Genomic DNA, 22,439 nt, shown 5'->3' with positions numbered 1-22,439 from the left:
CGAAAGTCTTCATCGCACCACCAAAACGAAACAGCTGGACCTGCACGTACGTTTTCGTCTGCTGCGAATGGGTCGAGACTGCAATAAATAAAAATAAAAAGGAATAGGCTACAATGAATGATCTATGGCAGGGCTAGTATAATGGTGGCCCCCAGATCATCTTTATCTGACCCTCCAACAGTTTTTTTATTTTTAAAAACCCTCACAATCTGATATCAAAGTGCCCTCTCAGCAAAGGTTTAGCGCGTTCATAGGCAACCGCATTCATCGGTGAGTTTAACAACGCTCATTGTGGCGTACAACACCATTCATCGGTGAGTTTAACAACGCTCAACTGCAGGTAAAGCAGCACTCAGAGGTGAGTTCAACCAAAACAACGCTAAACTGCATGTGGCTAATGTTTACACTCAGGGTACATTACGGCATGTTTTCCATAACGTTACGACGTTCTCAATATAATTCATAATCACACGTTTATAATGAACAACGCGTTATGGTTATTGTGTTATTAAAAACTGTGTACGCAGGTGTTACAGTTAACATGGTAACACTAAGTTACACCTGGTTTACTTGTATGTTACTGATTAAGAAGTAATGTAAAAAAAACAGTTATAACTGCATGAAGATGAATGGTAACACAATACTGGCAAAATACTGTTTACATCTTGCAAATGCATATGATTCAAGACTACAATTCCCCAGAACGGAGGGAGGGGCGGGTGACCAAACCTCATTATCATTTAAAGTCATATGCACTGAAACGGCGTGCTGAAAACGGAGCTGTTTTTGAGCAGTTAAAATTTGTGTTTTCTTAAAACACTAATGAGAATTTTTAATAAAAGTATATTACAAAGTTTTCATTTAGACCCTAAAGATTCATATTAACTTGTACAAAAATGGCATTATATGACCCCTTTAAGGTTACAAATACACACACACACACACTCCATCATTGCAATCTTGACATTGCAGCCTGTTCATTATAGCCGCAATAAAATATAATAATAAAATAGTAAACCTACCATATAAAAATTACTCTGTTTAAATAGTCAGTAGTACAATTCAGTATCATTCACAGTAAGCACCGCTCCACTGTGATGTTTCCAAGCATATTTTTAGCATGCAAAGAGGATGATTTTCTAAGTCGGTATTGGAGCGTGAGTAAAGTACAAAGCCTATAATAACTGGCAGAAGGCAGTAAGAGAAACAGGAAGTCTGTTATAACTTCTGCATACATTAATTGATCTCGACTGAAACTTCAGCAGTGTGTTCGCTGTAAGAGGCCGATCGCATGGATGTTGCTATTGTGAGTCAGTTATAGCGCCACCAACTGGCAGAAGGAAGTGTGTCACTTTCAAAATGCTTTTAAATCACCCCCTTATGTCTCAAGTGAACAAACAGACCAACAGAAAGTCAGATATTTTGGTTTGAATGTGGATTTCTTGGAATTTGCACACATCTTCTCGACGGTCGAAGCGAGCTTAAGTTATTGCCCGTCGTGCGCGGCGACCCTAAAGGCCCAGGGGTGGCGGTGCCACCGGCTTGGGCCCGTCATCGCTGCTCGCAGCTTTAATTTAATATTTGGTCTTCTGTAGGGATGATATGAAATAAAAATATAGCCTACATGGTATGTTTAAAAATATATAAATTCAAGCATATTTCTTTTTTTCTCTCTTGTCTGATTCTCTTTCTGCTTTCCTTCTCTCTCTGTTGTTGTGCATTAGCAAGCCATAGATGGTTTCAATGCTCCAAACAGTAGTAAGTTTATCTTCATGCTGAGCACTCGGGCAGGTGGGCTGGGGATTAATTTGGCTACCGCTGACGTGGTGATTCTCTACGACTCAGACTGGAACCCACAGGTGGACCTGCAGGCCATGGTGAGAAACACACACCCAAACCCACAAAACTGTGTTCAATAAAGTTTATGATCGTGAGCCTCTGAGAGATGACTGCTTTGTTTATGGAAGGTTGTGTTTAGGTTTATATGGGTATTGTTGTGCTGCTGCATTTGTTATATTTCAGGACCGTGCTCATCGTATCGGTCAAAGGAAGCCAGTTAAAGTATTCAGGCTGATCACAGAAAACACAGTGGAAGACAGAATCGTGGAGAGAGCTGAGATGAAACTACGCCTGGACTCCATAGTCATTCAGCAGGGTACATACAGACTAATACATAATACATACACACACAATTTCTGGTTCAAGTCTGATAAGCATAACCAAGTATAAGCCGGAAAATAGGAAAATTCTCTCATAATTTACTCATCCTCATGCCATCCCAGATGTGTATGACTTTCTTTCTTCTACAGAACACAAATTAAGAGTTGTAGAAGAATATCTCAGCTCTCTAGGTCCATACAATGCAAGTGAATGGGTGCCAACATTTTGAAGTTCCAAAAAGGACATAAAGGCAGCATAAAAGCAATCCATATGACTCCAGTGGTAAAATCCATATCTTTAGAAGTGGTATGATAAGTGTGGGTGAAAAACCAATCAATATTTAAGTAAATTCTTGCCCAGTAGCTGGCAATATGCATGAAGAATGTGAGTTACCAAAAACACAAGAAGAAGAATGTAAATTTGAAAGTTAGAGTTTAGACTTACTGAGGAGGGAGGAGAATTTATAGTTAAAATTGACTTAAATATTGACCTGTTTCTCACCCACACCCATCAAATCACTTCTGGGTACATTGATTTAACCACTGGAGTTATATGGATTACTTTTTTGCTGATTTAAGATATTTTTGGAGCTTCAAAATTTTGGCACCCATTCACTTATGGACCAAAAGAGCCAAGATATTCTTCTAAAAATCTTCATTTGTGTTCTGCTGAAGAAAGCCACACATCTGGGATGGCATGAGGGTGAGTAAATGATGAGAGAATTAAAATTTTTTGGGGAAATATCTCTTTAACTGCTCTATGCACTAATGTCAGTTTATAAACCATTACTCGTATAAACGGTATTCAATATTATTTGAAATATAGGTTATATAGTTCTTGTGTCAGTACTGTGATATATAATAAGCTGTGTACATTCTGTTCAAAGGACGATTGATCGACCAGCAGAATAAACTGGGAAAGGACGAAATGCTGCAAATGATACGACATGGAGCAACACACGTGTTTGCCTCTAAAGACAGCGAACTCACAGATGAAGATATCGACACCATTTTGGAGAGAGGCGCCAAGAAGGTGAATGACACATACACAAACACATACAGACAAATACACACACTGTTCTAGGCAGTGAAGAATAAAGTTGGATTGCTTTTATGGGAACATTTGGTAATAAAGATTTATGTTGTGTCTGAATATGCATAATTACCTACTACAGTAAATAGTATGCCAAAAAAAAGTATGCACGTGGAGTAGAATTTCCAAATCCTCTATATTCGTAAAAGAGTAAGTGAGAAATACCCTGATGACCTACTATTTCCAGCGAGATTTTAAAGTGCACTTCTACTGAACACTGTTCTATCTCAGCTGAGGAAATGCTACATTTAAAATGCTGGATTTAAAAAAACAGGAGGGTCTTTTCAAATGTAAATGCTATACCTATACCTGCATACCTAAAGAACGTAATGTTTTACCAGCCGAGAAGTGTGTTTTTCAGTGTGTGTTTTGGAAACAAAACTTGTGAACCATCTGATTTCCTTCTTACATCTGAGCTTTTTATACTGCTGCAATCGATTTGATTCCCTACAACCCTGTTTGATTGCTGTTTTACTCTCAGACGGCCGAGATGAACGAGCGCATGAAGACACTTGGAGAGAGCTCACTGAGGAACTTCACGATGGACACGGGCAGCACAGAGACCAGCCTTTATAACTTTGAAGGAGAGGATTACAGAGAAAAACAGAAAGTAAGTGCCTGTTTGAAATTGATTTTGTTTTATAGTTGTACATAAAAAAAGTTGAATCAATACCAGAATTTTGGCTTCAGTACGATACCAGCCTCTGGTACCTCAATATGTACAGTATACTAAATAAATAAATTAGGCAACAAATAAACATGATGACATGGAATTAGGGCTGTCGATAGATTAAGTAATTCAGTGTCAGTAAATCTTAATTATTTAATAATTGACCCTTTGCTAAACTCCACCCCTCTTGGTTATCGTTGCTCACTCCGACAATCTTTACAGAAGTTCCCATAGGAGTAGATGGGAGATTGGAGCGAACAGTGCAGTTTTTGCCAAAATATCCTCATAAATGGAATTGATAATATTCTTAAGTGGGCTGAAATGAAGAGTGACATTTTATAGCATATTTATCAGACATTTTTTGTAGAAGATATGGTTGAATTACACAGCTGTTTGATTGAAACTCTGGAGACTGTGAATCAGAATCAAGGCATACGATTATCACAGTCACTTGAAAAGACTAAAGCGAAATTTGATAGTGATTACACATCTGATAACATTAGTGTAATTGAACTGAACTGCTTATAACATCTCATAACACACTCACTATGATGCTGGGAAGTCTTGATTTACTATCACCTTTACGAAGACCTGAATCAATACATACATAAATGAATTAATGTTTAGTTATTAGCTTTAATTTACCTTAGTGCAAATGTATTTGTCCTTGCTGATGTTAAACATGTCCTTATGGGAATGAGAACTGACACAGTTTTTGCTGTTATTCTTATTTTATGCTCTTATTGTTATTTATTTAATGATTTTTAAAAATCTCTGGGTACCTCATGTCACTATTACTAGTGACCCAGCAACAACGTTTTTTTTATATACACCGATCAGCCACAACATTAAAACCACCTGCCTAATATTGTGTATGTCCCACTGGTGCCACCAAAAAAGCTCCAAACTCCATCAGCTCCAGCCCGCATCTCAGAATAGCATTCTGAGATGATATTCTTCTCACCACAATTGTACAGAACTGTTATCTGAGTTACTGTAGACTTTGTCAGTTCGAACCAGTCTGGCCATTCTCTGTTGACCTCTCTCATCAACAAGGCATTTCCATCTGCAGAACTGTTGCTCACTGGATGTGTTTTGTTTTTGGCACCATTCAGAGTAAATCCTAGAGACTGTTGTGTGTGAAATCCCAGGAGATCAGCAATTATAGAAATACACAAACCATCCCGTCTGGCACCAACCATCATGCCACGCTCCAAATCACTGAGATACATTTTTTCCCCATTCTGATGGTTGATGTGAACATGAACGGAAGCTTCTGACACGTATCTGCATGATTTTATGCATCGCACTGCTGCCACATGATTGGCTGATTAGATAATTGCATGGATGTTTATTGGTGCCAGACATGCTGGTTTGATTATTTCTGTAACTGCTGATATCCTGGGATTTTCACACACAACAGTCTCTAGAATTTTCTCAGAATTGTGCCAAAAACAAAAAACATCCAGTAAGTGGCAGTTCTGCAACAGAAATGCAAAATGATTGACAGGTGAAAAGTTGAACTAAAAATTGCAAAATTATGATATTGTACTTAAGTGCGTTTTGGGTACCGGGGTACTTTTTAATACTATATACCATAATGGTGCTCTAAAGAGAGAATATATCTGTGCATTTGTATCTATTTTAAAGCCATGCTCTTGCCTATGTCACAGACAGAGAAAGGTTATTTGAGGGTCTATGCCTTGAGTGTGTTTTTAAGTGCTCTCCCTATGTTTTGTGCAGCTAAGTATGATCGAATGGATTGAGCCTCCTAAGAGAGAGAGGAAAGCCAATTATGCTGTAGATGCTTACTTCAGAGAGGCACTGCGAGTCAGTGAACCAAGAGCCCCCAAGGTAGTACACACATAGACACAAATTTTTTGTCAGCACTACTCATGACTGCATAACAATACTCTAATACAAGGAGAGTGTATACAGCCCATTCTTCTACACAATAAATAAAGCACTCGGATCACTGTTTCCATCAAACTGACAGCTGAACTGGAGTAATTTTTCAGATATTGTTGTAACTCAGCAGAAGGGTGCTATATCATCAGTTATTGGGGGTAGTGTGATGGATAAATAGTTAGGCTTGAAACACAAAGGTTACAGGTTCAAACGCTGACTCAGGAAGTTATCTCAATAACTGAACATTCTTCTTCCTCCTGTTCTGTCACTGCTGTGCCCTTGAGAGAGACATTTAACCCTAGATTGTTCCAGAGGGAGTGTTTGAGTGAATAGTGCATTGTAAGTAATAAAAAACATCAATAAGTGTAAAAAGCAACTGCTAAATACAGGATAAATGGGTTATTCATCTTCTTGAATGGGGAAAGCTGGCACCTAGCACAAGGCAGTTTCATCCAACCACTTGATATCTATAGGCAGTTTAATCTAAAGTCATACACAGTAATCATTAAACAAAGTTTAAATCAGGTAAGGCAACCTAGGCACGAGTGCAAACAAAATGTGGAATATAATATTTTTAAACAAATTATATATAGTTAATTTGCATGAAAACCACTTCTTGCAATAGTCCTTTGTAGTCATGCAGTATTTTGTAATATTGCTGCACTATCCTATAAAAACAATTCTGTATATGTGAAGGAAGTTGTGATGGAAACAAGTAAAGTCAGCAAAATAATTACAGCTTGGAACAAAGAAACCTCTTGTAACGAATATCATCAAATCAAATTGAAAATCCAATTAATGTTTTGATTAAAGTGCAGTTTCGACTTATATCACTCATGAGACCTGCCCATGTGAACCGACTGAAGATTCATAATGGATAAGGAAGCATCTACCAGGAATATTTATCATTATACACACTTCAAATATCCCACAAAATGTAATTTGTAAATTTGCACATTATTGTAATCATGCAGAGAGTTGAGATTGTGAGTGTGTGTCATCCAGGCTCCTCGGCCTCCTAAGCAGCCCAATATCCAGGACTTTCAGTTCTTTCCTCCACGTCTCTTTGAGCTGTTAGAGATGGAGATTCTCTACTACAGAAAAACCATTGGATACAAGGTGAGTACCTCATGCAGTGTAGATGTTTGTATCTGATGTGAGTTTTTTTTTAAGCTCTGAAATGCAACAGAGGGATGAATTCAGTTGCGCCACAATTGCGTGTGGCAATTCAGCAGCAAACCTGCCTTATTCACTAACTACCCTAAATGTAGGTACATGTAAATAAGAAAAGTTAGCTAAATGTAAGTTAGCAAAATATAGATACATTTAGATAAGTTAAATACTCAAGTGCAGCGCAATATTTCATAGCTGATTGTGCCTTCTAAAAGGATAAGTTCACCCAAAAAATTTATTCTCTCATCATTTACTCACCCTCAAGCCATCCCAGATGTGTATGACTTTCTTCTGCAGAACACAAATGAAGATTTTAGAATAATATTTCAGCTTTGTAGGTCCATACAATGCAAGTGAATGGGTGCCAAAATGTTGATGCTCCAAAAAGCACATTAAGACATCATAAAAGTAATCCATATGACTCCAGTGCTTTAAACCATATCTTCAGAATTAATATGATAGATGTGGGTGAGAAACAGATCAATAGTTGTTCTTTTTTGCTAGAAATAGTACTCCCTGCCCAGTAGGGTCGATATGTATTGTGAAAGATAGAGTGGAGGTTGACTTAGCAGGGAGAATTTAGTAAAAAAATGACTTAAATTTTGATCTGTTTCTCACCTACACCTATCAAATTGCTTCTGAAAATGTGGATGTAACCACTGAAGTCTTATAGAATACTTAAATGCTGACTTATGTGATTTTTGGAGATTCAAGATTCAAAATAAAAAAAAACATTCACTTGCATAGTGAATGGGTTTTTCACTATGCAAAACGTCTCGGGTTATGACTATAACCCTTGTTCCCTGAGAAGGGAACGAGACACTGCGTCGTTGAAAACGACTCTTTGGGGAACGCTCCTTAGCGTGCGCCTCTGAATTATGAATGAAACTATTCCAATCTTGATTGGTGTTGCGTCATGACGTAACATGTGACGGCATAACCGGATGCATAAAAGTGACGCCGGCACACAAACACATTAGCCTAGCGATGAAGCAAGCCGCTCTCAGGCATTGAGGGCGTGGCAGGACGACGCAGTGTCTCGTTCCTTCTCAGGGAACAAGGGTTATACTCATAACCCGAGACGTTCCCTTCCGAGGGAACTCGCACTGCGTCGTTGAAAACGGCTCTTTGGGGAACGAATGCCCACTAGGCCACGCGCCGAAAAAGGCCTGCCCTAGAGTGAAACTGAACTCAGGCACTCAGCTAGGACGAGAGCACACGTGCGCCAGGCGTACTAGGGAGGTGCAGAAAACCTGATGAAAGTGTGCGGGGTAGCCCAACCGGCTGCCTCACAGATCTCCTGGAGGGGCACTCCCGATAAGAGAGCCCTAGAGGACGCCATGCCTCTAGTTGAATGAGCCCTTATGGCCAAAGGTGAAGGCAAATTACGCACCTTATAGGCCGAGATAATAGCCTGAACAATCCAATTACTAATGGTTTGTTTCGAAGCAGGGAGCCCCTTCTTAGGTGACCCAAAACACACTAACAGTTGGTCCGACCTCCTCCAAGAAGAGGACCTCTCGAGGTAAGCAGCTCAAAGCTCTGACAGGGCAGAGCAAATGGAGCCTCTCTTCTTCTGCCGACACATGAGGTGGAGGATGAATGCCTGCAGGACCGTAGACCGTGCCGTGTTAGAAGGCACCTTAGGCACAAAGCCAGGTCTCGGGTGCAGAATGGCTTTAACTCCGCCAGGGGCAAACTCCAAGCAAGCTGGTGTTACTGCCAGGCCTTGAAGATCTCCCACCTTCTTTAGAGAGGTAATAGCTAAGAGAAAAGCCATCTTGAACGTCAGGTCCTTGGGCGAGGCCGATTGAAGGGGTTCGAAGGGGGCCAGGGATAACCCTTCGAGAACCACCGCCAGGTCCCAGGCAGGAACCCTGGACCTGGTTGTCAGTCTCATCCTCCATGTACCACGGAGAAAACGAATGACCAGCTGGTGCCTCCCCAGAGGCCCAGCACTCAATGGTGCATGGAAAGCCGCAATGGCAGCCACGTACACCTTAAGTGTGGAAGGGAGAGACCACGAGGAAAGCGATCTTGAAGAAACTCCAGAACTGAAGCCACCGGGCAGTTAACTGGATCTACTTCATGTTCTCTACACCAAGTGGAGAACACATTCCACTTGAGGCCATATAATCTCCTAGTAGACGGAGCCCTAGAGTTAAGTATGGTTTCAACCACCCCCGCTGATAGACCAGCATTTAGGTACTGAACCCCCTCAGGGGCCAGACCCACAGTTTCCACAGCTCTGGACGAGGGTGGAAAACTGTGCCCCCTGCCTGAGACAACAGATCCCTCCTCAGAGGAATCTGCCATGGCGGAGCTATCAGGAGTGAGATTATGTCTGAGAACCATACTCAGGCCGGCCACATCGGGGCAACCAGAAGTAGACTGATGCCCTCTTGGCGGACCCTTTCCAGGACTCCCGGGAGCAGAGCGATCGGGGGAAATGCGTACAGGCGAAGCCTCGGCCAGGCTTGTACCATGGCATCCAACCCCAGTGGGGCTGGATGTGAGAGGGAGAACCAAAATGGACAGTGGGACGTCTCTCGAGACGCGAATAGATCCACTTTCGATGGTCCAAATTTGTCCCATATCAACTTCACCACCTCTGGATGAAGTCTCCATTCCCCGGGCCTCAGCCCCTGCCTCGACAGGATGTCTGAACCCCGGAACATACATGCTCTGATAGACAGTATTTTCCCTTGGGACCAAAGAAATTATCTGATGCGCCGGTCTGCACAGAGGGCGCGATCTGAGTCCCCCTTGTCGGTTCAGATAAGCTACCACTGATGTATTGTCCGAACGTACTAGGACATGGTAACCTTAGATGTCTGGAAAGAAGCTCCTCAGAGCCCTGAACACAGCCAACATCTCTAGACAGTTTATGTGCCAAGAATGATGATGGTCCTGCCACAGACCCCTGGCAAAGCGGCCAGTGAGGGAGGCGTCTGTCGAAACGGTTTCCCGGCGACATGACGCTCCCAACACTGGCCTTTGGGACAGGAACCAAGGTTTCTTCCATATTAGCAGAGAACGAAGGCATCTGCGCGTTACTCTGATTTTACGAAATGGATTCCCCTTGGGGGAAAAAACCCCTTGGCTTTCAGCCACCACTGGAGGGGCCTCATGTGTAGAAGGCCCAAAGGTATAAAGTTGGATGCCGCTGCCATGAGGCCCAGCAGTCTTAGAAACTGCTTTACAGTGATGGCCTGGCCTAGCTTTAACCCGGACACCATCGCCAGAACGGACTCGATACGTGCAGGAGACATGCGTGCCTGCATCGTAACCGATTTCCACACAACACCCAGAAACGTTGTGCACTGGGATGGTTGTAACACACTCTTTTTTGTGTTGAGTCTCAACCCCAAACTTCGAATGTGGCCAAGGACGACATCTCGATGCCGAACCGCCATTTCTCGAGACTTGGTCAGAATGAGCCAATCGTCGATATAATTCAGTATGCGGATGCCCTGAAGTCTCAGAGGAGCAGGAGCTGCATCCATACATTTGGTGAATGTGCGGGGAGAGAGTGCTAGGCCGAACGGAAGAACCCGATATTGGTAAGCTTCGCCCCCGAAAGCGAACCTCAGGAACCTCCTGTGACATGGAAGGATGGATACATGAAAATAGGCGTCTTTTAGATCTATCGGAACAAACCAGTCCTCGGATCTGATCTGATGGCAGGAATAGTAAGCATTTTGAACCTGAACCTCCTCAAAGGCCGGTTCAAAACTCTTGAGATCTAAAATCGGCCTCAACCCCCCATCCTTTTTAGGAACTATAAAGTACCGGCTGTAAAATCCGGACTCCCTGTCTGCATCCGGACTCCCTGTCTCCAACACGTTCTATGGCCTCCTTTAGCAGCAGAGATTGCACTTCTTGTTCCATCACCTGAGTCTGCTCCGGAACCACTGTAGTCTGCACCACCCCAGAGAATTTGGGGGGTGGTGCCCAAACTGCAGTCTGTACCCTGATTTTATTATATGCAGGACCCATGCAGATGTGTTGGGAAGATGATTCCATGCCTCTACAAAATCTACTAAGGGAACCAGCCTTTTCGAGCACCGTTCTCGACTTCCTGAAGCGAGAGACCGGCAGGATTTAGTCGATACGGTTCTTGTGACCACAATTGATGCTTGTTTTTGTTTTTTTGACACGAACGGCACGGCGTGCGTCCGCTGGAAACTGATGTGGCCTGAAGCGTCAGAGACGGCGGGAAACCGACACCGATCCTCTGAGGACGCCGCTGCGAGAACAACCTCAGTTGCTCTGCAGCGGGAGGAACTCTGTGGTGCGAGGAGCTGACTGATGGCTGGGGCTGATCTGCTTGCCATACTCGATTTAGACTTACCTTACGGGGGAAGCATCAAGCAGAAAAGATCTAACCTTTTCCTTTATCCCCGATAAATTCAGCCACAGATGCCTCTCTGTGGCCACCATAGCTGCCATAGAGCGGCCAATAGCCATTGAGTGCAGGCAAGAACCAGCCCGACCTGCCGCCATGTAAGCCCTACTTATTAAAGCAGATGTATCCCTGCAGGGCTTACTAGGCAGCGCCGGGGTTTTAGCCCATATCCCGTGCCCCCAAAACATCGTCTGTAATCACCACACTGGGGCTGGAGACACGGGACGAATGCGTTTTACCCCACGATCTCGAGATATATATTTATATTTTTTTTTTGTGGAGATCGGGGAAAAACGGCAAACCCTGGCGCTGAGGTTATGATCTGTGCCGCAGGAAACGCTAGTCTAATTTGTCTTTCAACTTGCGTTTCCTGCTCATTTTGTGGCCAGCTGATATCAAGTCTGGCCACGGCACGCGTCACAACCTCAATCAGCTCCTCATAAGCTTGGCCGAAAACTGGCGTGCTTGACTCACGGTCGTCCGCATCAATGCTGAGCATATCCACTTCCTCGGAAGCAGAGAGTTCAAGCATTGGGACCTGATCGTGGGCAGAAGAAGCCGGGACGCGGGCTTCTGCACCACTCACAGTAGGCTCGGGATCCTCAAACGAAGAATGAGAAAGTGCCGCAGCAGTCTCATTCTCATCTGCAAGATCCCGCTGCGAACCCCACGATCTCAACCGCCGCGCTGCCTCAACAGACGCGGGACCAGATCCGTGGGGAACGCGAGCCTGACCGTGATCATCAAAGCACGCCAACCGGGAGCGCAGCACTCTCATGGGTAGTGCTTCACAACTTTCACAGGCAGATCCCTCGAGAGCTGCCTGTGCGTGCTGCGCTCCCAAACAATTCACACATAAAGCGTGCGTGTCCCTACCCGTAATGAAACGAGGGCAGGGGTGCACGCACTTCATGAACTGTTGGGTGGCCATAATATTTTTAAATCAGACAAACAACACCAAATAAGACAAACAATACACATAGAGCGCTTGCTGAAGAGCGAAAGCTAATGTGTTTGTGTGCCGGCATCACTTTTATGCATCCGGTTATGCCGTCACATGTTACGTCATGACGCAACACCAATCAAGATTGGAATAGTTTCATTCATAATTCAGAGGCGCACGCTAAGGAGCGTTCCCCAAAGAGTCGTTTTCAACGACGCAGTGCGAGTTCCCTCGGAAGGGAACCAAATAAGCTGAAAAAGTCTTCAAAATCTTCATTTGAGTTCAGCAGATGAAAGAAAGTCATACACATCTGGGATGGCATAAGGGTGAGTAAATGATGAGACAATTTTCATTTTTGGGTGAACTTTTCCTTTTAGAAGGCCAATCGAAAAAAAATCTGCTGCACTTGAGTATTTAAATTAATTGTCATTACTTTCCATGCAAACACGCCTCCTTTCTCTGTAAATTAGATACATTTTTAGGTTGCGTTTCGTTCATCGCTACATGAAATTAGGTGGTAAAATGAATTTTATTTAAAATAAATGTTTTGTACATTTCTATTAATCATTTCAACAGTAATTCATCCAATAGGGTTCAAATGATGGAGAAGAGCATTATAACCTGGCATATATATCCAGATATGCTGTGTAGTCTGCATGTTAAAGAGATGATTCAAGTGCCTGCATTACAGTGACGCTGTACAGTCCTGAAAGAGTGTGTTAGGTCATGTCAAATAATACTATGTAGTGCTCAATATCTGCCCACAAGATTGGAATTGGAGTGATTTTATGGGCGCGTTTGCGCTAAACCAGCACAGACAAAGAGTGCAATTAACAGTTACTTTTATCGGCCGCGCATCATTCCTAGTTAATTCCCCAGAAAATATTACATTTTGTCTCTTAGTAGATGATCAACTGTAGTGTTTTCTTTTCAGTGCATCTAGTTGAAATTGATGTGTTTGTGTGTAAATGGTAGGTGCCACGGAATCCAGATATCCCGAATTCAGTGCAGGTCCAGAAAGAGGAACAGGCAAAGATAAACAAGGCTGAGCCCCTCTCAGCCGAAGAGACTGAGGAAAAAGAGAAACTACTCACACAAGTACAGTGTCACTCTCTCACACATTCATACACACATTCTAAATGTGCTAATTTCAGAGCAGTGCAACAGCAGTTTATTTTGTTAACAGGGTTTCACAAACTGGAACAAACGTGATTTCAATCAGTTTATTAAAGCAAATGAGAAGTACGGTCGTGATGACATCGACAACATCGCCAGAGAGGTGGAGGGCAAGACCCCCGAAGAGGTTATGGAGTACTCAGGTACAAGACAAACAACACACAATTTTTACACCTGAATCAACTGCTTACAAACCTACAAATCAATTTGCGCACACAAACCTCACATCAGTATACTATACTACACACAACTTACACTATGTGTTTGTTGTGTAATTATAGCTGTGTTTTGGGAACGCTGTAATGAGCTGCAGGATATTGAGAAGATCATGGCTCAGATAGAGCGAGGGGAAGCTCGCATCCAAAGACGCATCAGCATCAAGAAAGCCCTGGACGCCAAGGTTATAGTAATAGTGATTTAAAATCAGAATCTTCAGGCTCCAGGAGTTCCTAGAGTGTGAAAAGAATGACATTCAATTACGGTGTTGAAAAGCAAGATTTTCTTTTATAGCTGCTGAATTATAATTGTGTGGTTGTTGTAGTATTACTTGCTTTTCATGATTTGCGTCCTCAGTATTTATCCAGTTAAGTCAAACGCTTTATCAAAGTAAAATTTCAGAGAAAATAATTTTTTGATGGAATAATAATTACTCAATATTTGATTTTGTGTTTTTGTGTACTTGTAGATAGCGCGTTACAAGGCTCCATTTCACCAGCTTCGCATTCAGTACGGCACAAACAAAGGAAAGAACTACACAGAGGTGTGTGTGTGTGTGTGTGTGTCTGTAGGAGAGAGATAATTATTGTGTGTTATTAGTGTATCCAAGCACATAGATTAAAATAAATAGACACTTTTCTGATCTCTGTGTTTTTGTGTACAGGAGGAGGACAGGTTTCTGATCTGCATGCTCCATAAGATGGGCTTTGATAAAGAATATGTGTATGAAGAACTTCGGCAGTGTGTACGGAATGCCCCACAGTTCAGATTTGACTGGTTCATCAAGTCCAGGACTGCCATGGTGAGTGTACAAAACAATTCATAAATAATGTTCTAATTACAAAAAATAGCTAAAATATTTATTTTAGGGGGAGGGTTAAGGCCTCGATATACTTCCGGAGAAGTTCTTCTTCATTCTTCGCTGAAACAGCCAATGAACGGTAAACTGTTTGCAAACGTTCAGACACCACCCACACCACTGGGGGCGGTGTTTTGGAGGGGCATTTAAATATGTGATGCCCTATCTTGACAAAAATACACAAAAATAAGCAAGGTCCAATTTACAATCAGATAGCTTGCTGTTTACACAAACATCTGTTGACAACATGACGGAAGCTAGCTCTTGTAGTAACTTGCTACAGCGGACTAGTTAGCCAAAGTTATATGGATAATATTAGCTTACCTTTTAAAAAAATGCCATGTTGGACAGTTTTTCGATGCCGAACAAAAGGTTTGTGCCAGGAAATCTCCAAGAACAGCCTAGGTACTGTGGTGCTCGAGACTTCATCTTGCCCTTCATCCTTTTCATTGCTTTTCCAAATTTGTCTTGGATGTTTCTCCATGTTGCATTACATAATGCTGGGTCATTAACACCAAGCTTCATTGCAATTTCCTTCCTGGAGTTCCAGGCCATCTCTGAATCTTTAAAGTCTTTACATGAATGATCGTAAATATGTGGGTGGTTACTGTGTCTGACCTCGTTGACTGGACCATTGAAATGAACTGGAAAAGATGTTTGCATCAAAGTAGGTCCCCGGTCACACCCACATATCATATCATCTTGGACCAATGGCAGTGAGAAGGTGTTTAGCAGCCGGTATGACATTTTCCTCAAAGTTAACCCAAGCGAGATGTTGTGAACCCTCAAAATGAATATATAAAAAAAAACCTTTGTTTTTGCCAGATTTTGTTCTAAATTAAGTCACACCTGTTCGTTCTTCGATTTCGTTTGAAGTACAGTATATTAGGGCCTTTAGGCTGTAGAATTTAGAATTAGCTGTATATAAAACCTTTAGAAGTTTATAGAATGTCCTCATTTAGACAGTAAATGTCCTAGTTTAAAATGTAATGTAAATGGTTTACAGTAAATGTCCTTATTTAAAAGTAAACGTGTGTGTGTTTGAGGGAATATGTGCAGGTGGTGCATTTCAGAAAAATGTCGCTAGAACAATATAAAGACCTAATCAAACCACCTTTTAGGGATGTATCTACAAGGAAAAAAGATTAATAAAGTAATTAATTATTAATCATAAGAACTAATTAATTATTTAATGAATACATTTTTAGGGACTAATAAAAGAACTCATTGTAGGGTTAGAATTAGTGTATAATTATTATTAGCTTATATTGGGTGATTCTCCAAAACATGTCAAGAAAATTAGCTTAGGACCTAATTAGCCCCAAATCCCTAAAAAATAAAATGAAGTCATATTTTGCACAAAGAAAATGAGGCCTACATATAGGACCATTAAGATTTTTTGCATGGTGACATTATTTTCTGTATGTTTAAGCACATTAAACCCCCCAATTCTCATTACCAGAATGCATCCAGATGTTTTACTTTTCCTATTCCCTTTGTTTTAAATTATGATTCTCATAACCTTAACACAGTAATTTTTTTACTGTATTAAAGTAAGAAAAAATGCTGTTCTACAATGATTTTTGTTTTTAGATGAAGATCAGCGAAAATGAAAGGCAGTACAAAGGGAGTATTACTTCGATGTATATATACAGTAAATACTTTGCAATTTAAATAAACAAATATGGGGTAAAATAGGACCAGGACATTTTATTGTCAGGTTTTGTGAGAATCACCCTATTGGATGTGAATGGGAAGTCCCTATAAGCACATATTAACATCTCTCACACACAAATGCAAAATCTTTTATACTTACTCAGGAAGCTTTTGTCAAAGTGTGTGGGTGCAGATTCTGTGTTGTGTGTGACAAAAATTGTGAGCATATTGGATCTGCTGTAAAACAGTTTCTCTTATTCTGAGATGATGAAAAATTTCACAGTTTCCATCCATGTGTTTTGTCTGCTTTTCTAGGAGCTGCAGCGGCGCTGTAACACTCTCATTTCTCTCATTGAGAAAGAGAACATGGAGATAGAGGAGAAAGAGCGAGCTGAGAAAAAGAGAAGAACACCCAAAGGACAATCAGTAATACCTCCTGTCTTCTTTCATTGCACTCCGTCTGTTGTTGTTGTTGTGCTCCATAGTCTATGCATCCCCAGAGACAGTCTCTCTTTAGTACAGAATCACGCTTGAAAAAATTAACAGGAAAATCATTCAAATGATCACATTCACGATTCCCTCAGAGACTTGTCCACAATAAAGTATAGTATATACTAGTATAGTATCTATCCTTCCGTCCATCCATCCATCTGAAGTGTCAGTCCAACAGTGACAGTAGCACATGAAGTTTTAGAGGGAGGCAGCATCTCTTGCCTCCCTTCAGCTCATTGAATTGTGTAAATGAGATGGCGCTACCCACCATTGCTGTGATTGGCTGATTGCCCTATCAATACATTATTGTCCGCTTATCATGTTCGCAACCGGTCCTTAAATCAGCCTGAATGGTCGAATTGGTGGAAATGGATGGACTAATTGTAGTTTAAAGATCACCCAATTCCAATCACATCTAAATTGAAATTAAGTTTAAACTAACTGGTGAGCAATTTTTTGTGACCCTTTAGATCAGTTTAATTAAAGCTGATCTGTGACTGTAACCTTCACGAAACCAAGAATTTGTTAACAAATGGTCTAAAACGAATGTAACTATAAATAAAAGTGAACAAGAGTTAGTTGTAACAAATAAAAGCTGTGTGAAATATGATTGTTACTGTATTATTGCATTTATCTTTTTTTTTTTTAAAGTTATCCATAAACTTGATAAGGGAATGCATTTAATTTAATGCATAAATTAATGTGACTTGGTTGTCTGCCTTCTAATCTTGCTGTTTCTTTCATTTTGTCACAGGCTCACAAGCGTAAAGCTGAAGCATCTTCTGAAAGGAAAGAGAAGAAATCTCGATCCTGATTTGTCTGCCCTTCGGCACTTCGCTCCTTGTTACGAAGCACTAAAATAATCAAATGCGTCTCTACAGCGTTTTAGCCGTTCTGCAGTTATCTGTCATATCTGTGACTCAACAACAGTTTCTTAAAATAAACGTGTGAATTATAGCAAAACAAAAGCTGTTTGGAACATATAAAACATTTAATTACCGTTTTAAATCTTCTCCCACAGGCTGCATATGTTTTGGCAGCTACAAAATGTATCGCTGGGCCTTGTTTTTGTTTTTTCAGGATTTTTTCAAAATGTTCCTTGTTCATGTTGCATTGAAAATTATTTAGCATGCAAAAAAGGGCATCTCTATAGTCTGTTCTTATCTTTTTTGTGTATTTTATAAATGAAGAGCTCTTTGCCTGAGACTTTGTTACTGTATGTTTGAGGTCTCTGTGATTTGCACCTTAATCCTTGTGATCTGTCTTTGCACATCCAGTCTTCTTAAGCTCTTTTCTACATTCATGTGCCATTTAATTTAGCATTTTATCTATTTTACACATTCTTGTTTAAACTTGTACCCTTTTATGATCTTGATATGAACAAGTCCAATATTATTATTAAAAAACAAAACAAAAACAAAACCGGTTGGTTTCATTTACACCTTTTGTTTGAATTAAATTTTCCCGATGGAACTTTTACTGTACTAACTTTGAATTTGCATCAATGGAATTGCATACTGTATTTGTCAATTGCATCACAGCATTTTTACTTTTAGTGTGGACAAATATTTTGGAAAGACAATGTAGCACTTGATTTGAAAATAGTCAAGGGCATGACCAGTCTAATGGGTTGAAATGGAATATATCTAAGCTATACAAATTAACTAAACTTAAAGGGATAGTTCACCCGAAACTTTAAATGTTCTGATCATTTATCCATCCCAGAAGTGTAATTAAGCTTCAAATCATGATCGTCACGGAGACTTTTGTCAAGATTTATAGTGAAAAAGTGTTATAGGCTGCGCCCGAAATCAACAAAATGTTGCCTCCAGAGGCTGTAAAAGGAGGTAGGAAGGGATCAAGGCATGTCCTAATCCAATGTTTGTGTCACATCTTGTCTACCGAGATACCTTCATCTGACTGATTTTTGAAAGCAGCATAGATGTAGGCTATCCTCTGCTGCCTATGCAATCCCACAATACTGTGCGCGAGGGTCCATGGCGGTTGAGCTGAAGGAAAAAAAAAATGTAAGTTTAATTTTTTGTCGAACTATCCCTTTAACCCCATTAGCTGTGTCATCTTGTCAATGTAAGGATGTTGCGAACTCACCTGTCGTTGGACAAAAGATTGAGTTGTAAACTTGTCAATGACTGAAAAATTTGCTTTGGATCACATCCTGCTTGACGTTTTGCCATGATGTGTCCTTCTAAAATGTTAAATGGTAATTCCTTGTCTGACGCGGGAGAAAGTTTACTCCGTACAGTACCACCGCTCCCTAGCAGACTACGCAGTCTGCGTAGGGCACCAACTCCCTGGGGGGGAGACATCTTACCTAGGAGGGCACCAGAAAGTCCACCGGCTGCCCTTACTCGCACGTTATATGTTACTCAATGACCCGAAAGCAGTTGTGGAACACAGATAATAGGTTTGCGGTTGGTGTCTTCTTTATGTGTCAACAGTAGAGGACAGGTATACAATAATTACATATAATATTTAAAATGTAAAGTCTGTACCTGTTTTGAAAAGCGGTGGTCAGTCCCAATAATCATGCTCACGCATGTTGTATAATAAGGACATTAAATCAAATATTACTACACATAAATCATGGTAGTTTGAGACTAGAGCATACAATACACTGTCATACATGACAAAACAAAATACATGTCGATGTTAACACCCAAAATATATGATAATATGAATTAAAATATTTTTCCCAGGAGCTTTTAATGACCCAATCGAAACCAGTTTGCTTCACAGCACCAGCCAATGGGTGGAGAGTGCAGCTTAAATATAATTAAAGTGTCATACACAGTAAATTAAAATAAGAGATATTGCAATAAACATTATTATTAGACAATTTTCAGCCCTCCTGTATTTCACAGATGTTGGCTGGCTTTCCCGAAGCACTACGAAGAACGTTAGTAGGACTTTTACTTTTAGTAAAAAGCACTTTTAGTTTTAGAGGATAAAAAGTGTGAAGAAATCGCATTGAAATCAACTGGCAGTCTCCACAGTCGGCGCATGCAACGTGATAGGTCTAAATTAGGTCTAAAGATCTAAATATACATAACACATCTAAATGTCTAAATTTACATAACACATAATACAGTATAATGTTTCATATGGCCTTATTTGCTTATTATAACTATGATAGAAATATAAATCTTATTGAACAGATTTCTTTAGACTTATGTAAATAAAGTGACCCTGCAGTTTAAAACTTAAATAAACAGGATTAAATGAATAAATATGTTTATCAAAGGAGGTTAGAGTGATGTGCAATGAGAGATTCTCTTCATTCTGTTTAGAAAGGTCTGGGAGTTGTTCATTACTGATGTCCGTCATTTTAATCCTGTTCTTTGTGCTTTTGTTGTTTCCAGCCAAAGAAACAACAATTTAGGCTACGTGATATCCCCTTATTAATATGTGATGCTCATCAGGTACATTCACATTACATACACTCCTTGCATCACTTTTATTAATCTCTATAAACTGAGCAATCATCTGAAACCCAAAGCCCTAATCATTTATTTAATTGAATTCAGCAATAGTTCATCAATTTCAGTGCCTCGACAAGGTTACAAATAATTTCCATGTTTGTTAGTATTTCCACAATATTTTCACGTTGAGAAGACAAACTCTGGACATATAGCCAAAGTGATCAGCCCATTGGACCGGATAGCTCCCATAACAAAGCACTTAAGCTCAACTTTATAACGCGCAATCTATGTGCTGGTTTGGGAAATATGCGTTACTCCTTCGTAAAATAACCAACGACGTCAGTTCAGATGATTGTAAAGGCTTAAGTTGAAACGTTATCGGGAAACCCAGCGTTAACTATTTCCCCAAAGACCGAATCTTTAAAATCTGGCAACTCTCTTTTGGCGGCGCGTGCTCTGAGACACGAGAAACTTCTATATGAGGTGTGAAAGCTGGCATAGAATTGGATTACTTAGCTAACTGACAGGATAACTGATGTGTCTACGTTCGCCAGAGCCTGGTGAAGAAAACGCAATTGCAAAGTTTAATGCGGCGATACAAAACACGTGAATTTTGACCCTCTTGACTTTCCATAGTAATCCACACGTACGTTATCCAGACGCAAAGTTAAAAAAAAAAAAAAAATCTCAGCTCCATCGCTGCTATTACTATTATCCATAAGACCCAGGCTACAGTTGTAAAAGAAGAATGTGATACAAGAATATGTACATTGTGTATAGCTCCTGTCAGTCAAACGTCTTCATTAATCACAACAAAAAATTAAGCACAAACTTTATTTGCGACATAAACAGATATATACAGCAGGTTGGTGTGTGTAATTATATATATTTTACACACTTGTATTGTTATGTTGTGCGAGGCATAGCCCAGAACAAGTCTCCCGACACGCAGGCAGAAACCAAGAAATCCTCCTTGAGTGCGATCACCAGGCAACGGCGATGTAATGGGCAAACACCACTGGAGACAAAGCAACCAACAGAACGGAACTTAACACTAAACAGGAGATCAACGTTAAGGTACAGCAACCAATAAACCAGCAAACATACAAGGAACACACAAGGGATAAAGTATTGCATGCAATAAGAGGAAGACAGGTAAAGGGTGTGAGAAACCCATTACCGTAATCGACGCCTCCCTGGGAGTGATCAGAATGAACCACCGAAGCCATGACAGGGTATATATATAACAGCAACCATAAACGAGCCACCGTTAACTTCTGATAGGTTTCGCATCTGTTTCTCCGTACAGGAAAAGCAAAACGAAAAGCGATTGGCAAATGGATGAGGAAAAGCAATTCCCAAATACCTTTTTAAAATGCAGTTTAAAAAGGTGCTTTTAAAGTACATTAAAAAAAAGACTCATTAATGTACTAATTTATTGCTACATTTAATGACATTTTAAAGATGAAATAAATATGATTTATTAATTCACAATTTTATTGTTAAATATAATGACATTTTTAAACATTCATTAAATAAACACATTTAAATGTGTCTATTTTTAAATTAGTATATTTATTCACATTTTTATTTTCAAATTAATAGATTGATAATTTATTCCTTCATTCTTTCATAAATGGCACTCCTGGGCTTTCATAGATATGTAGGCTACAGGAGAGAGTGGTGGAAGAAATATTCAGATTATATACTTAAAAAAGTACTAATAGCACAATATGAAAATACTCCACTACAAGTAAAGGTCCTGTATTCAAAAACTTACATACGTAAAGTATTATAAGCAAAATGTAATTAAAGAATCAAAAGTAAAAGATGTTTCAAAGTACTCATTGTGCAGTATAATGGTCCCTGACATGGTGTTACTAGTATATCCAATGTGATATTTTTGGATTAATATCACTGCTGCATAAATGTTGCATTTGACTGCAGTAGGTGTTTAAGGTTGAGCTAATTTTATCTACTTTATATACTGTTGGGTAGTTTAATCTACAGAAATGCATCATATTCTATGATATCAACATATCTTTATGATAACTTGTAACCCAAAAAGTAACTAGTAACTTTACTGGAGCTGTAGAAGGTGGAGCCATTGAAGACTCTGGGGGCGAAGCTGTGGAAGGTGCAGCCTGGAGAGGCTCGGGGCTGACAGCCTTGGAAAAAAGCACTGGCAGAGACTGGGGTATGACCTCTGTGGTCGTGGGCACTGGCAGAGACTGGGGAGAAGGTGC

The 22,439-nt window shown here is 40.4% G+C and overlaps 1 protein-coding gene across 1 annotated transcript in view; it reads left to right on the top strand.

Annotated features, from left to right (window-relative positions):
* Positions 1 to 18,165, top strand: part of LOC127634748 (SWI/SNF-related matrix-associated actin-dependent regulator of chromatin subfamily A member 5-like) — a 44,780-nt gene extending 26,615 nt beyond the window's left edge. Inside the window, exons 13-25 of the mRNA XM_052114422.1 lie at positions 1,725 to 1,877; positions 2,023 to 2,155; positions 3,047 to 3,192; positions 3,734 to 3,862; positions 5,666 to 5,776; positions 6,836 to 6,949; positions 13,330 to 13,452; positions 13,541 to 13,673; positions 13,812 to 13,930; positions 14,216 to 14,290; positions 14,411 to 14,548; positions 16,577 to 16,687; positions 17,508 to 18,165. Coding sequence (XP_051970382.1) covers positions 1,725 to 1,877; positions 2,023 to 2,155; positions 3,047 to 3,192; positions 3,734 to 3,862; positions 5,666 to 5,776; positions 6,836 to 6,949; positions 13,330 to 13,452; positions 13,541 to 13,673; positions 13,812 to 13,930; positions 14,216 to 14,290; positions 14,411 to 14,548; positions 16,577 to 16,687; positions 17,508 to 17,567 — 1,545 coding nt within the window. The 3' untranslated portion in view covers positions 17,568 to 18,165. The remainder of the gene's footprint in view (positions 1 to 1,724; positions 1,878 to 2,022; positions 2,156 to 3,046; positions 3,193 to 3,733; positions 3,863 to 5,665; positions 5,777 to 6,835; positions 6,950 to 13,329; positions 13,453 to 13,540; positions 13,674 to 13,811; positions 13,931 to 14,215; positions 14,291 to 14,410; positions 14,549 to 16,576; positions 16,688 to 17,507) is intronic.
* The last annotated feature ends 4,274 nt before the right edge of the window (positions 18,166 to 22,439 follow it).

This window comes from Xyrauchen texanus, chromosome 4 (assembly GCF_025860055.1).
Source record: "Xyrauchen texanus isolate HMW12.3.18 chromosome 4, RBS_HiC_50CHRs, whole genome shotgun sequence".
Taxonomy (NCBI): domain Eukaryota; kingdom Metazoa; phylum Chordata; class Actinopteri; order Cypriniformes; family Catostomidae; genus Xyrauchen; species Xyrauchen texanus.
The sequence above is the reverse complement of the archived record's forward strand: the minus strand, read 5'-3'. Positions and strand labels throughout refer to the sequence as shown.